Source organism: Neolamprologus brichardi, chromosome 3, assembly GCF_056152115.1.
Source record: "Neolamprologus brichardi isolate AB-2024 chromosome 3, ASM5615211v1, whole genome shotgun sequence".
NCBI classification, from domain to species: domain Eukaryota; kingdom Metazoa; phylum Chordata; class Actinopteri; order Cichliformes; family Cichlidae; genus Neolamprologus; species Neolamprologus brichardi.
The window spans coordinates 26,373,258-26,390,437 of NC_142106.1; the positions used below are offsets into that span (position 1 = coordinate 26,373,258).

General features: G+C 40.8%; 1 protein-coding gene and 1 long non-coding RNA gene across 2 annotated transcripts; one reads left to right on the top strand and one right to left on the bottom strand.

Annotated features, from left to right (window-relative positions):
* The first annotated feature begins 288 nt into the window (after positions 1-288).
* On the top strand, positions 289-2,278 carry LOC148104093 (uncharacterized). The gene is made up of 4 exons (XM_087839259.1): positions 289-524; positions 663-914; positions 1,491-1,580; positions 1,751-2,278. The coding sequence occupies exons 1-4, from the start codon at positions 395-397 to the stop codon at positions 2,008-2,010; spliced, it is 732 nt and encodes a 243-aa protein (XP_087695385.1). The 5' UTR covers positions 289-394; the 3' UTR covers positions 2,011-2,278.
* A 401-nt stretch (positions 2,279-2,679) lies between these two features.
* On the bottom strand, positions 2,680-3,869 carry LOC148104094 (uncharacterized). Its single transcript, XR_015718640.1, has 2 exons — positions 3,486-3,869; positions 2,680-2,922 (listed from the first exon to the last, which is right to left on the bottom strand). It is a non-coding gene; the product is annotated as an uncharacterized LOC148104094 (long non-coding RNA).
* Between the last annotated feature and the right edge of the window lie 13,311 nt (positions 3,870-17,180).

A 17,180-nucleotide genomic window follows, 5' to 3' on the forward strand; every position in this document is an offset into this window, starting at 1 on the left:
TGGGTCGCTCGCGAACAAAATGGCTCTTACGGTGTGTTCACACCGAACGCGATGGACGCGAATAGAGCGTCAGGTTTACATGTAAAGTCAATGGAAAAGCGCGATGACGCGCGATTGCGGGTCCCGCGAAAATTCGGAAGCAGATTTGCGTCGCGAAAATGCCAAAACGCGTGAAACGCGCGTCTGGCGCGTTTGACTCGCGAATAAAACCACGCGCGTGAGTTTTTGTGTTGCATTTTGTGCATACGCGCGTTTCGCGTCTACCGCTCGAGTTGGAGAAATCTGAACTCCAGCGTCAAATCGCGCCGCGACAACCAATCAGGAGCCTGGTGACGTGGCTCTGACCTAGGTCAAAGGGGCAGATCCAGCCAAAGCCCTTCATTCTTCATTCAGTATGGAGGAAAAGCTTATCAGTGCCGTGGCTAATCACCCGGAGCTATACGATGCTAGCTACTACTTTTACCGAGACAGGAATAAAAAGGACCTAGCTTGGAGACACATAAGTGAGGAGATCGGGCAACCTGGTAAGTTCATTCCTTCTTTTTAATTTTCAGACTGACCCGATGAACCCGCGCAAAAGCTAGCAAGCCCGCCTACTGTCCCGCTATTTTCCCACTGATGTACAAATACCTTTCCGCTAACAAGATAATGCGTTTATTCAGAGGACATCTGCAGGAGAAAGTGGAAGAGCCTCAGGGACACTTATAATAAGGAGAAGAAGGCAGAGAAGGAGAAGAGGAGTGGGTCTGCAGCAGGATCGGGGAGAAAATGGAAGTTCTTCGCGGTCATGGGGTTTCTGGACCCCTTCCTCACCCCGCGGGAGACTAGCGGTAATATGGTGCGGACCGTGGAGAACTTCTCCCCCGAGGACCAGGGACAGCCCGAAGAGGCAGCAGGGGAGTGTCAGTCAGAAGGTATGTTTACATTGAGTTAATGTAGGCAGTTAATTTATGCGTGTTGTCATACAGGAACATATTTTGTTTATTAATAAACAGTATACAGTAGTCCCGCTGTTCATCCGTCACTGCCTCGCCTTTTCGTTGATTTTTTTTATTGCACCGTACAGCTTTCAACAATGCGCATTGCATTCTGCAGCCCAAATGACAAATCTCCTCCGTGTCGTGTCTCCTGCGCTTGCCAAACTTATCATGTTTGGTTTTGATAACCATCGCGTCCAATAGAAAAAAACAGCACAAAAACACTCATAACTATGACCCTCATTCGGAAATACACACCTGCACCGGGAGCAAAAAAGGCGCACAAAAGTGGCGCCGCAGACGGAGAAAAAGCGCGGCATAATACTTTTACGTTTTAAAATCGACAAAGGTTTTCACTTTGAGAATCAACTTGTGAGAACTGTGACTACTGTTCATGTGCTGCAATAAATGAGAGACCACTGTATATAATAATAAGTATATAAGTATATAATAATATAATATTCTCTATGACTATTGTCTTCAACCTGTTAACATTTAATATTGTCTTCATAGAGTCAAGTAATCATGCAGCAGAGTCCTCCCCTGTCTCTTCTCCTGGCTCTCCAGTCCCTGGTCCCTCAGCTCCTGCTGCTGCACCCACAGGTATGAACATCAAGCACTGACAGCTTTTTACTCGCTTGAATTCCCTTGTGATCACCTTTACTAAATATCTACAACCAATCTGTTTATATCCTGTTTTTTTCAATTTTGAAAATGAAAATCTAGTAGCAGCCTTCTCATTACTTTGTGTTGTTTTGTGCTGTGTTTTACAGGCCCACAGAGGAGGACAGCTCGAAGGCGGGCGAGGGACGGGTCCCAGGACGGTCCATCGGCGGTGGAGCTGGCCATCCTGGAGTCCCTAAAGAGGCCACGCCCGTCTCCAACTGAACATTTCCTCCTCGGCCTTGTTCCTGCTCTGGAGAGCATGCCGCCTCAGACACGAGAATTCGTGAAATTTCAAATTTATAAATTAGTTTTTGAAAACAGCACAGCTGTGTTAAATTTGGAAACATTGGACCCTAATGATCAGTAGTTTTCTGATGAGGCAGCAGCTCTCCAGGGCAGAAACAATGTTCTTATTTTTCTCCTCCTTCTCCCTGAGGCTCTTCCACTCCAAGCTGGGTCCTTTTTATTCCTGTCTCTCTGTAAATAGTTAAATTTCATATATTTATGATAAATGTTTTTGTTAATGAATTTATATTTTTTCAAATAAACATTTATAATGACAAAATGTCTCTGTTCTACTACACAGCAAATATTGGCACCCGACTTGACACAAGTAGAATTTATTTCATATTATACTAATGACAAAACATACTAATACAGTGGGATGCAAAAGTTTGGGCAACATTGTGAAAAGTAATTATTTTCTTGTACAAATCACTGGTTGTCACAATAAAAATAGTCAAATATATCATATAGGAGACACACAGTGATATTTGAGAAGTGAAATGCAGTTTACAGAAAGTGTGCAATAAGTGTTTAAATCAAGCAGGTGCATAAATTGGCGACACAAAAAAAGAGAAATGAAATAAATATTTAGTGTATATCAATGTGTGTGTCTCCTATATGATATATTTAACTGACATTTTTCATTGTAACAGCGATTCATACAGGAAAATAATGACTATTAATAAGGTTGCCCAAACTTTTGCACCACACTGTATATAGGAACATAGTGAAGACAAGTTACTTAAGAGAGTAAAAAGAGGTTAGTTTATTTTGGAGTAGAGCTCCATTTATTAAGAAAAAATTAAAAGGACAGGAACACTCTTTAGAGGTTTGTGGGTGGCTCTTAAAAGAGCCGTTGTGGGGAAGTCACTCGGACTTCAAACAGGCTACTCCTTTGGTTGCCAAGACACAGCTCCCTCCGCCGAGAAGTGAGCCATGAATTTCTCCCTCACCAGGACAGCCTCTCTGGAGGAGTTGTTTGCTGGCAAGGAACCTGGACAAAATTGTTTAAAATGAGTATTATGTGTACTGCAGTTACAAAATACATTATTGAAATTCCAAAATTACAAATTGCAAAACATAAATCTTACATAAAACCTTTTGTAATTATAAGGATAATTACATGATATATATTAGATATAATCTAAAACAGTCTGCGGTGATTATATACAAATATTCAACTATCCCAGAATTAAACCAGGTCTAAATAAAAAGGAGTGAGTATCACTACAAAGGTTAACTCAGTGGTCCTAATGCTACAGTTTGATATCAGCAAACACCGAGCGCATACTACATTGATATGACACCACAGCCATGCTATCATTCAAACACTGATAACAGCATAAATCGAATTAAATCGGGACTTGATGAGACCTTCTGAGTATCACTAGAAATATTATAAACAGTCGTCTCCGTACCACAGTTTGCTATCAGTAAACACCGAGAGCATTCACTGTTAGCATAGCACATCCATGTTAGCAGTGTATAAATGGATGGTTTAGCATGTATTAGCACAGGTATCAATAAAGGACTACCGTATTAAATACTTTTACTAACCTCAGGCAGATGGACAGGCGCTCTGCAGGTGGGATTGAGCGCCTGTAATTGGTGTCTAGGCGGGCGATTCTGGGACCGACCCGGGGAAGCAGGTCCTCAAACTGGCCGAGTGAAAGACGGTGATGTCGCTGGAATCGGCCGTCATCCAGGCGCAGCTCCTGGAGCAAATGGTGAAACTCACCAAACTGCTCATGCCTCTGGAGGACCTGATGGACCCAGGTACGGCGAGGGCGTCTTTTACGCCGCTGCTCTGCTCTCCACAGTACATAGAGAAGGGAGACTCTCTCTTCAAGCGCTAACTCGACAGCTGCCATCTTGCAAAGATACCGGTCTGGCACAACTTCCTCCCACATCCCTCCCACATTTCCGGTTCACGCGCGTCAAAATATCATATTTTGATGCGCGATGGATTTTTCTTGGACACGCGTTGAGGCGCGAATGTGCACGCGTCAAATTAGGGGCGTTTGGGGCGTTTTTGTTCGCGTCCATCGCGTTCGGTGTGAACACACCGTTAGACAGTAGTGATGGGTCGCTCGCGAACAAAATGGCTCTTAGAGCCGGCTCTTTGACGTGAACGACGCAAGCCAGCTCCTTATCGCGAGCCGTCACGTGGGTTTTTTTTTCTTCTTTCTCTCAGCCTCTCTCTCGCACTTTTTTCCCGCTTCACTCCGCACCCGAGTCTTGTGCTTTACGCTGGGAAGAGGGGAAGGGGTGGTAGTTACACTCAGTAGCACAGGAACAGAGCCGGAGGGTGAGAGAGAGAGAAAGAGAGCCAGGGACAACAACGTCACATTAGAAAGGTATAGTAATCATCCACAACTATTTTTGATTGCAGATGATAAAGTTTTCAGAAAGTTTATTCATGCAGGCCCATATGACAGAGAATGTGCATCTTCTTTTTGTTTTCATATTTTAATTTATATTTAATTGTGTTGTGGTTTGCAGTGTTTTGTGTTGTTTCACTTTAAATTTGTAAAAGGAAAAAACTGAAAATTTAAATAGTTAAAATTTGAAATGTGAATAGTTGATTTTTGTATTATATGATTTATTTATTACATTTTATGTGGAGTGAATAAATAAAAGTATATTTACGGTGGCCCCTAGAGACAAAGCACATACAAACTTCAATTCACGTACAAACTCCAAAACACGTAAAAACTCCGAAGCACGTAAAAACTCAAAACACGTACAAAAGACAACAGAAGTGCTCCAGGATGCTAGGGGCAGTGTTGAGCTTTTGTTACCTAGTGGCTACACAAGCCAGCAAGTACCAACGACCGGATTTGGTGTGTGGTAATAACAGGTAAATGAACTTTTTTTTAAAAAATTATTTGAATATATATGAGTGCCTGTGTATAAATACACAAACAATACACACATGCTTTCAGTTGTGTAATTTAAGTGATCTAGTAGCTCTGCTTTGGAAGTTCAGTTCATGTTAGAAATGTGTTTTGGAGTTTGTACGTGTTTTGTCTCTAGGGGCCACCGCATATATTTATATATAAACATGTATAAATAAAACTACTAATTCCTTTTGTGCATAATTTTATATTATTGTTAATAATAAATTAATTAAAGCAACAAAACAACCTGAAGAGCCGGTTCGGAGCCGAAAGAGCCGGCTCTTTTTAGTGAGCCGAACCGAAAGACCCGGATCTCTAAAAAGAGCCGGAAATCCCATCACTATTAGACAGTAAACGTGACTAAACTATTGAGGAAAAAACACACCTATATATTATTTATCATGACTCTTATCATGACTTTTACGTGGCCTATCAACACAATTTAAAAACTGGTATATATCACTTTGTTGGTTTGCAATCTTGAAGTGGTCATGTGATTGGCTTACCACGACTACTTTATTCTTCCTCAGTCAAACAGCAGCACTCATGCGATTGTTTTGCCCCCTGAGCTCCAGGTGTTGTGGTAGACAGTGATCGTGATCACCGTCTGCGGGAGCGCGCACAGCTGCTTAAAGCTGTAGCGCCCAGATTACTTACAGCTACTTCCGTGCAACTGATATAAGATGCAATAAGCTGAACACAGCTTCAACCATCTGTTTGTTGAAAAATAGTAATAGACCGCATTTTCTTGTTAGTAACTGTAATGGCGTTGTAACAATAGGAATAGTAATTAGGAGAGGTGGGTAGTAACGAATTACATTTACTCCGTTACATTTACTTGAGTACGTTTTTGAAAAAAATTTACTTTTAAAGTACCTTTTTTGCACGATACTTTTTCTTTTACTTGAGTACATTTATGAAGAAGAAACTGTACTTTTACTCCGCTACATTTGCAAAATTCGACTCGTTACTTTTTTAAAAAAAAAAATTAGTTTAACACATTAGATAACATGCCGTCAGTGGAGTTTCCGGTAACTTTTTTTTTACCAATGAGATGTGGCCATGCAGTCACATGACCAGTTTGAAACTGTGGCGGACAGAGCGGCCCAAGCCTTTCAAAGTAGCGGACACACGGAAAGAAGAAACATGAAAACATGGCAGAGTCTACGCTAGAGCTGAAGAGGATGAACAGCATTTTCCTCACATACAAAGAATGTTTCGCTTAAAAGCAGTACAAAAGAACAGCTATGTCTTCAGTGTCGGTGTCTTCAGTGAGAGCCAAAACAAACCAACTTTTCAGCGTGAAACAACTCAGCTCGTGTAACCTGAGGAAACGGTAAGTTTTCTCTAAATATCTTTTTAGCTGTGGTTAGCTGGATGTCAGTCTTATGTTACAGCAGCTGTGTCGAGCTGCAAGTCATATTTTTGGCGCTACGTTGTAGTGAGATAAGTTTGTGGGTGTTTTGTGCAGCTTCAGCTGTCTTTTTAACTGCTCGCTGGTTAGCTAGCGTGAGCTATAAGCTAACAGCTAGCATGGTTAATGACGCTGGAGTTCCACGCACATGTACCATACAACTTATGGTAAACTGAGCTGCCTTGTATGAACATATGTTGAAGATGCCTCGTTCTAATGTTTTCTCTGAGGCTGCTGTGCCATTTGGAGCAAAAATGAATATAAAGTTTACAGCATATCTTGTCACTGGAAATTGTTTGCACTGTTTATATATTGGAGAATCAAAGCTGACATCCATCGCTGATGGAATTTCAATGGTGGCAAGGGGCTGCCGGAGCCGTGCCACAGCACTGATCTCCAGTGGGGATTCTTCAACTGTGGGCTTGGCTTTGATACTCTCAAATGCCTGCTGTGGCTTCTTGACACAGGCTCCATCAGGCTCATCAATATGGATCTGGAAAGCAGGTTGCTTGGCCAGTGGTTTATCAAAGCAGCTTTTCCCAAAGTCTTCATTTTTACAAGACAAGGATTGTGTTGAGTCCTGCTTTCCGCCGACTTGGGATTTGTTCCTCTGGTTGTTCTGCAGGGCTCCTAGCACGGTTCTGTTGGCGGCTTGCTTCGGAGGAAGGTTTTCTTGGTTTTCAGTCGCCACAGGTCAGCCTTTGAGCGAGCCTCTGAGTCTCTGCAGTACATTTTCCTGATTCTGGTAGTCACTAGCCGCGCTTCCCTGTGCTCTGTTAGCGCCTGACATGTTGCCCTCCAACTCCAGCCTGCCTTCCGCTAGCTTAACTACAATTGTTGAGTGCTTGTTAACTTGTGAAATGAGCCCTCAAATATGATGCGTGGAGAAAGGGATCAGGTATATGGATAATTATAGCGAGGTTATCATTAGCTGCTACCTTGCCGAGGAAGCTTAAAGAATTGTTCACAATCAAAACTAAGCTGTTGAGATGGTAACCACACTTGGAACCCCCGTGCTGAAAACAAGGGAGCTAACCTCGATCCATTTACACAGAAACCTGTGTAAATGGGCAGCACGGTGGCACGGTGGTTAGCACTGTTGCCGCACAGCAAGAAGGTCCTGAGTTCAATTCCAACATCAGGCTGGGGTCTTTCTGTGTGGAGTTTGCATGTTCTCCCCGTGTTTGCGTGGGTTCTCTCCGGGTACTCCGGCTTCCTCCCACCGTCCAAAGACATGCAGCTTGTGGGGATAGGTTAATTGGATAATCCAAATTGTCACTAGGTGTGAATGTGCGAATGAATGTGAGTGTGAATGGTTGTCTGTAACTGTGTGTTGGCCCTGCGACAGACTGGCGACCTGTCCAGGGTGTACCCCGCCTCTCGCCCTATGACAGCTGGGATAGGCTCCAGCGCCCCCCGCGACCCTGAAAAGGATAAGCGGAAGCGAATGGATGGATGGATGGATGTTTATATATTTATATTATTTACTGTAGGTATTGGTGAAAAAGCTTTATGTTGTGAAAAACAGAAATCTGGAAATTAGAATTGTTGTGCCTTATTTTGTTGATGTTTTTACATATATTCCTTTGTATATTTATTTATTTTTGTTTGTCTGATAACATTTATTTAAAAAAATAAATCGGACATTTCAAACAGTTATTCGCTACTTGAGTAGTAGCGAATAACTACTTATTCGCTACTACTAGTACTTTTTTACTCTTACTTGAGTAACTTTTTTGACGACTACTTTTCACTTTTACTTGAGTAATAATATTTTAAAGTAATGCTACTCTTACTTGATTACAATTTTTGGATACTCGACCCACCCCTAATCTAATTAGTTAGATTACTCGTTACTGAAAAAAGTAACGCCATTTGTAACGCCGTTATTCCCATCACTGTTGATTGATGGGCTCGTGAATAACGAGTAATGAATCGTGAATAACATCCCTTGTATGTGCTTTTGTGCTTGAGAAGCAAAGTACTTAAAAAAACAAACTCTGGTGTATAATTCAATCAACAAATTGACTTTTCATTATCACACTGTAACACGATGTTTTTTTTTTCATCATGTCTTTTTCCTGTCTTACAATAGAAGTTTTCATAGGCAACCACTTAAACTCCCACCGCATGCATTTTTCCTTGTACTGATCAAAAGCAACAAGTCATTCTGGTTGACTATCCACATCATGTCTAAAGGAGGGTAACACCTAAAGTTATGTTGCACAATAAGTTTCCAAGCACGCTACTGTAAAAAAACAATGTGAGGTCACTGCTGCCTGGTAAAAAAAACAAAAAATACTTGTTTAAGCTGTCAAGCTGCTCACAGTGGAGGACAAAAAGGTTTAGTAGGCAAGTTCAAGCTTGTGAATAATAGTCCTCCCAACCCATCAACAAATACTATTTATTTACATAACTCCATTCTTCTTCACAGACACCCCCCTCCCCCAATTTGTGATTTTGAGTGAACAGATCTAATTCAATAGAAGAAACCTTTACATGTTCAAAATAAATCATGTTACTTTACTTAACATTAATCTTCTGTATTTTAACTGATTGTAACATGTTGGATTATCATCTCAATCAGAGAGACTGATCTGCCACAAGGTACTCATCCCAGGGAATCAAACACTCCCATCCAGACACCAGTGTTTTTGAGTGAACAGGTCTGTTAGATATAAAGAACCTGTACATGTTCCCGTCAAAATACATCATATTACTTTACTTATCATTGCCTTCTGTATTTTAACAGATTTTCACATGTTGGAATTAGCACAAAGCATCCCAAAGCATCCCATTTTGGTCAGTAGTTGTAGTCCACACTGGAGGTGGGAAGGACTCCAGGAGTCACAAGTCAGCCAGCCAGGACTCTGTGGGTCACTCTGTTTTCAGTTGTTTGTTTAGCTTGTACCTACTTCCTAGCTTTGTTTTTAATTTCTGGTCGGGTTTAGACATAAACTACTTTATATAGAACATAAACTGAAGGAGTTCACATCATTTTAAAATACCTGTGCAGTGAAGCACTGTAAAGGTCATTCATGTAGGTTTTTTATTTGTTGCCCACCTCAATTTTGGTGGGTCTATTATGATGTATTCTTTTATAACCTTAGAGGGGAGGGTCCCTACAAATTAAGACAAATCCAAGATTACAATACCCCCTAAAGGACACAAAGGGGGGCACTGAGTGGTCTAAGTATAAAAATGATAGGAGTCATATGCAGTGGAATTCACAGTCCGTAGATCTCAGTCCAGCTGAAAATTTGGACAGATGAGTTGTAGAGTGACTATAAATCTATAGTAAGAAAACTTGAGCTTGTGCTTGTGGCCTTAATGACTTGCTTTATGTTGTTTTTTTTAATTAAATTTGTATATTCCCAGCTTTACAAACCATAAAGACAATACAAAAACACAAATTAAAAGAGCTCTCATCCTAATGTTAGTAATGTATTCGTTACAGATGCTTTTTTAACCCAGGCATTCGTCTGAGCCTTCAGCACACATCTGCTGATAAATCACATCCACAGCCACAGTCCATATTGTGGCTCTTCATTAACCCAGAACAGTCAGGAACAACATCCTTTTCAAATCTGAATCTCTGTGTCGTTCTGTCAGACTGAAAATCATGTGGGATTTCTCTACTGAGAACTTGATTACACCTATGAATACATGTCTTAAACTGACAAGGATCACAAATCAGGCTGGACTCAATTGCAGGAGTCAGTGTGGAGAGGACTCAGGGACTGTGACATAAACATTATCTCTAATCCAAATATTTCACAAGTGTAATGATAAAGAAAAAGCACAGTTCTATATAAGGCCCTTAACAGCTGCCTGTGGCACTTTTATTTTGTGTTGGGATTTTTTTGTTGTTTATTGTGGACTTTACTATTTTCACTCTTTATCGTGCTGCTGTAACACAACAGTTTCCCTTGTAGTATCAATAAAATATCTATTTGTCTATATATTTTGTGTTTGAAAGCTGCAGGATAAATATGTGGTGGTGATGGACAGAGAAGGATTTGTTTATTCAGTATTATGCTTAACTGTTAGGTAGTTAGGCAATGCAAATGTTTACTGAGGTATACATCAACTATAACTTTTTACTCTGCCTTGATAAAACCAGCCATTACATTGCCCCATGACACATCAGCTTTTGGCTCATTTAACTTAGCATGTAAATTTGCCTGGTCAATATATCGACAACCCTTTTACCCGTGCAAACAGCAGCCCCGCTGATAATCCTTAGGATAACACGTGTATTCAAGGTGCAGTTTTGATTCTCAGTGCGTGAATGAGAGAGCTGTGAGGAAGAGAGTAGGTGGTTATTTGTTCTCCCCCAAGAAAATAAATTACCATCCATGAGCTGCAGAAGCTTGCAAACTGAAGCTGACTTCAAGGGAAATAGATATAACAGTTTTTCCTCCTACATGAAAAATAAGTTTTGTTTTTCACTTTTTAGGTCCAAGTTCAAACCAACACAGCATAGTTGTCTCTATCAGCTACTGTATTAAAGGTGTAATTTCAGACAATACAAGTTTTTTTTTTTCATTCACTTTGTTTCTTTATAAGTTTTAATTCTGCAAAGACCAGATGCCTTGTAGTCTTACTTATAAGTGCCATGAAAAAAAATAAATAATCATGAAATGTCCCAAATTGTTTTACGATGCTGGAGACATGAAGAGGTGATCCTTTTTAGACAGACACATACCTGCCTAATAATCAGATAGAATAAACCTATTTGTAAATCATGCTATTTCAACGAATGACTGAAACAGGATAGGTCACCACGGACTAGTGTAAAAACTGAAATACAAAACAATTTTGAAATGTGAATTATTGGTTTATAACAAGATCCTCTCACGGTTGCTCTTGGATGTCTGAACAAAGGACAACAAACGGCTGGACTGCACACAAATGCTTTGTCATACAGAAAAAAATATATAAAAGGTGGGGTATTCATTATTTTGCAACCCTTGTTTGTCACATACCTACATTACTTTTATCTCCACCCTTTATTTTCTTTTTCTTTGTGGATCACCTGTTACTGATTATCCCATCAGTCCGCACTTGATACCTAACTTCTTCCCTTTGTTCTCAGCTACATTGTCTTGTCTTTTTCCGCTAAGGTCAAGCTTTCAATGTTTTTTCTGCATGTTTCTGGAGTTAAAATATGTGGTTGTACCTGTAATACATTGGAACTGAGGTGTGTGTTGGTATGTTAATCCATAAATCTGACAAAACAATGATAAGCTTGTAAGCAGAAGGTTAAACTGTTGTTTGCCAAGTCTGTCTGTTTTTGTTTCACTGTCTTGGTATGCACAGATGACTAATGTATACCAGAGTACATATGCGTGTTTATCCAAGTGCACAGTTACTCGGTGGTATTAAAAAGCTCAAGTACTTCACTTAAATGCTAATTTTACTACTTAAGCAGCAATAAATGTATTCTACATCCTGATTCAAAGCTTGTATTATAAAAGTCAAGTCTTTTATGCAAATATTCAAATATGCAAATATCAACATGTGTGATATATAGAGAAACCTCAGCTAAATGCTCGTATAAACCATTTCAATAACCACCAAATGCAATGCAGACAACCAATACTTAAAAGAGCAACTACGTAATTGCACAAAAGTCCGCTTAACACACGCAACTGAGACAAAAAATCTCTAGACTTCATGTAGCGATGTAAACAATTAGCTAAGCTAGCTAACTGTTAAGCTAACACCAAGTTTCACCATGCTCCGACTAAAATTCACTGAACCAGCCAAAAAAGAAGACCACAACAATACAAGCGGAGAAAATGTGGTAAGACAGAAATCTGCATACGAGCCGCTGTACCCCCTGTTAATGGCAGAACCAACACAATGCATTAGAGCCACTTCTGTCAACAATCGCGATTTTAGGCCCAGTTACAGACACGTGATTGGATTACACCGCGTGTTGTAAATCTGGGGCCGTCTGGCCTTGCAGCTTCTGATTGGTTGAAGTGATAAGAATCCAGAATCATTACCATGATTTTACTGCCTCAAACGATTAAAAAGAGGTGTCAATCGGCCAATAGAAGCCGAAGCTACAGCCCTGAAGAGGTTAGAGTGCCAGAGTCTATGTACACAGGAGACTGTGAGTGTTTGGTTAATTCTCAAAAAAAGTAAAAAAAATAAAACCCAAAAAAACAAAGAAAAAAACCAAGCATTTTAGGCATGTTAATTAAATGTAATCATTTCTGCTATTTAATACCTAAAAGAAAATGTGAGCAAACCGCTGGTCTGACCCATCATAAAAGCAATTAGGAGTATTTGGGGCCATTAATCATACAAAGCTCCAAAATCCAGTTGATCCCCTTATAAGACCTGTGTCAACTGATGTTATAAAGGGATAAATCCAAATGTGAAAGTTTTGGTTCAAATCATGATCAGTATTTACTGGGAGGTACAACAGTAAATGTCATCGTTTGGGGCTCCATTTCAGCATGACCATGATCTCAAGCACACTGCCACTGCAGTGAAAGCACTTGTCAATCAAACACTATCAGTCATGGATTGGTCTTTCCAGAGCACAGACCTCAGGAATACTGAGGCAGCGTGGGATCATCATGACAGAGAACAGAAAAAAGGGCAGCAACATCCAAAGAGGAGCTTTTGATGTCCTTCAAGAAGCCTGGAGAACTATTCCTGACGACTACTTAAAGAAATGACAAGTTCAGACTGTGTTGAAGAATAAAGGTGGTCATACAAATAATAACTTTTAAGCTCATTAGAATTGTCCAAACTCTGTTTTTATACTTAATTTGATCTATTAATTGTTATATTTTCCTTATTTTGTGAGATTTAACAAAGAGTGCAGAAATTCATCACAGGTATCCTTTGACCTTTAAAATCCAACCAGACAGAGATCAAACATTTGCTTCCCTTCTCTGTTCAGATTTTTGAATTTCTCTTTCACTTGCTTTCTGTTATGCACACGTTTGCTCCCGGCAGACCAGTTCTTGTTGTGAATGGAAAAGCCAAAGCGACCACTATCCGTCATGGCTCTCTTTTCACTCTTTCTTCTGCTCTTCACTCACCCCCTTTCTGTTAACCGTGAGGGCTGGTAGGCTGGGAGGAGGTGCTGGCCGTCAGATTGGGGTCTGGGATGCGGGGCCTCCCTGCTACTACAGATAAGGAGGCGGTCTTCCTCCACACCAGAGAGAAGGGTTACATCTCCTGGGTCCGGGTATGGTTTGCCCCTCTGGGGGCTGGGGTACCTGGACCTGGGATATAGAGTATGTTTGGAGAGTGTGAATGTGTGTACAGTGTCTATTTGTGTCTGTCTCCACGTCGGGTGAGTGTCGAGTATTTGTTTGTATATATGGGGGTGGGAATGCACGTTTGTGTCTGCGTGCGCCTGTTCATCTGTGTCTATATGTCGGCTTGGGTCTCAGACTTCACCTCTCTGGGAACAGCTCAGGCTCTTCGAGGTATGGAGGCCTATCTCCCCTCATTACACTCCCTGCTGGTGGCTGATGCCCTCAGACATTGGTGTGTTGGTGGTTCTTGGTGTCTGGGGCTGAGCGCTCATGTATGTACCGGCTCACTCCTGGTGGCTGATTGGCGGGGCCTGGCGCCTGTGGCTCGGCTGGGCCCCTTCCGAGGGGTGGGGTGCCCTCAGCCTCTGGGCCTGAGGCCCGGTTCTCTCTGGCTGGCTGCTGGCAGAGCCCGCGGGCACGTCACTGAAACCCCCCCCGGCTTCTGCTCCGTGGCTGCTGGGTGACCTCTCGTTTGGGGCTCTCCTCAGCTCTTCCCAGGAGGGTGGCCCAGTTTCCCCTTTGGTGGTCCTCCTTGGGTCCTCGTATTCTGGGGCCTCTGGATGTCTGGGGCCTGGATCTCGTCCATACCTGCTTCATGCCCTGGGGGACGGAGCTATGACTCCCCATACTCCCTAGCAGATTGTTACATGGAGAAACCTTTTAAATGCAAGCGTGCTGATCCACACAGGTGTACACATGGGTGTTCACAGACACAAACTACACCTTTCTTGGCTGCTACCTCAAAGCACATTGTGCGCTGTTGATCTTGTGTGCTGCACAATAACATTTAATCTTTAGTATTTACTGTTATCTACTGTTAGCTAGTTTATTGTGATTGTGTTGTATTTGTTATGTTGCTCTTTTTTGCTTGTTTTCTCTTCTCTTTTTTTCTTCTCCATACAGGTGATCCAAGTGTTTTGTTTGTGTTTCTTTTTTTTTCTTCCCCCTTTCTCACCATCTTTTCTCCCCTCTATTTTTCTTTCTCTCCCTCTCTTTCTTTTAAGGTCAATCAAATGGACCAATATGGCAAGGACATGATGATCCACTTGGTAAAGTAAATCTGCTTGGCATCTTTCTTGGCCTTCAGACAACAATTCTGATGGCTAAAGATCCAAATGGGACAAGCAAAAAAAGAATAGAAAAATAATAATATATAATAAATAATAGAAAAAGAAAAGACATCAAAATTATTTACTTTTACTTAAAGTTGCTTGGTTTAAACATTTCATATGTTTTGTAAGTTCTATTTGCGTTGTCTCATTTGCCTTTGTTGCACCCCTCCTTCCATACAGACACATGTAAGCCTTAATTGAATCCCCAAAAGAACCACTTCAGAAATTAGCATGGTAATTAAAATTGTAAATCTTAAAATGCTGGCTTGGTGTTTCGATGCCCGTGAGGTATAAGAAGCTGTGGGAAGAAAAAACAATAACAAGGGCACAAACCAGTTCAGCAACATTCTGAAGCTCATATTCATTCTCAGAGCTGTCACTCCCAGGGCCGCTGTTGATTGAGTGGAATGTCGTCTGTTCAGTGTTATTTTGTAATGGAGAAACAAATGCCTCCACGGTGTGCGTGCATATTATGCAGTCATCTCCACTGCAACACAGGCAAGGTACACGTACAGTTGTAGTTGACTGTTGTGATTGGCAGGTTGTTTAGCGTTAACAAAAGTGAAATGAACACAATAATATTATAGTTTGGATTTTAATAAATGAAGACAGCATGTTTCCCTTCTTTTTTGTCTAATACACTTAACTAAAATAACTATATTGTTGAATATTGGAATATTGTGGTCCAGCAGCCTGGCTTCAAAGGCATCTTCTGCAAGTCTACAGAACAGAGTTTCAAAAATTCTACTAGATTTTCATTTAAGGTTTTTTGTTTCTTTTTTCACGCTCTCTGCAGCTTAGTTACTTTCTGATACAGTACAGTGGACTTTCTTGTGTAAAAATGTAATGATTATAGAACATGTAAGTTTTGATTTTCAAAACATCTGTTCTTATAAAGAGACTCAGCAGTAATATTCATGCAGATGCACTGAATCACTGCACAAAGCTCACATTTCTGAAGCTAAAGTGAACAGAGCTGTATATGTATGAGGTGTCGTAAGCAAGGTTTTAATAGTTTTGCAATTTTCATTAGTTTTTATTTTTATTTAGTTTTGACTTCAGATTTTCAATTTTATATCAGTTTTAATTAGTTTTTACCAATTGTTTGCTAGTTTAGTTTAGTTTTTATTTTTTTGAAAATCCTTAGTTTCAGTTTAGTTTTGATTAGTTTCAGTTATAGATTTAATTGTGTTTGCAATAATTAAGTGTAACAAAATCCCAGTTTCATCATATCAGTCATTCTCTTCTGCTCATCCTTGGGTATGTTGCTATTCCAGCTACCATACCCCGCACCCTGGACAGGTCGCCTGTCTGTCGCAGGGCTAACATGCAGAGACAGACAACTCACATTCCCACCTATGGGTTCTTTAAATAAATAAATAAAGGCAGATGAACAACCATTGATACCAGGCAACTATAAAATGTATATCTTGGCCCCAATGAGACTATTAACTCTTGCAGCACCGGGTGTTCGTAAATTTGGTTCAAGTGAATCGATAAACTTTTTGAAGGCAATTGACTCACACAGTTGTGTAGACATCCTGTTGTCTCGGGATGCATCACGCTGCCTTGCCTGGGGTTAGCTTCTGTTTTCTGGGGATGAGGGTTGAGTGTGCTCCCTTACCTTCTCAAGGTAAGCTAGGTTAGCCTTCTTGTGTGAGCTTTTCAAGTGCACTTTAAGGTTTTTGGGATTTTTTTCCCTTTAGAAATGTCCCTCATAATTTGTCTGTTTCCACTACAAGACACTTGCTTTATCCAAAACACAGTCATATTCAAAGTAATCCCAAATTGGACTCTGGCGCTTTCTACCGACTTTTCCTGACATGATTCTGCGAGAGGACGGAGCAGCAACACAGACGACTCGACTAACGTGCTGCCACCTGCTGGCATAATGAGAGACAGCAAGAAAAAAACCTGGAAACTAAACTTCATTTTCACCCTTGACTATTGTATGACACGCACACATCAATGAAAACTAAACACATTTTTGCTATAAATTCAGTTAATTTTAGTTAGTTTTGTGAACACTCATTACAGTTTTAGTTAGTTTTCCTTTTTTTGTTTTTATTTTTATTTCCGTTAACGAAAATGTTTTTTCACTTCTAGTTTTCGTTATTTCGTTAGTTTTCGTTAACGATAATAACCTTGGTCATGACACAACCCTGTGAAAAGCTATATACACCCCATGACTCAGCAGGTTGTAGACGAACCTTTAGCAAAGATAAATAAAGTTATCGCTTGTCAATTCATTGAGGTTTGTGGTCATTCATTTATGCGCAGCTCTCTGAACGTCCCACGACAGCATTTCAGTCAGCTTGGGGTCGGGACTTTGACTGGACCACTGCAAAACCCTGGTTCTTTTCTTTTTCAGCTATTCTGTTTTAGACTTGCTGCTGTGCTTGGGATCATTCTCCTGTTGCATGATCCAGTTTCAGCCACGCTTTATCTGTCAGACAGACAACCATAAAATCCTCTGCAGAAGTATTCTAGCACCAAGTGTGAGGCTGGCTCAGTGACTGCAAGGTGTGCAGGTCCCG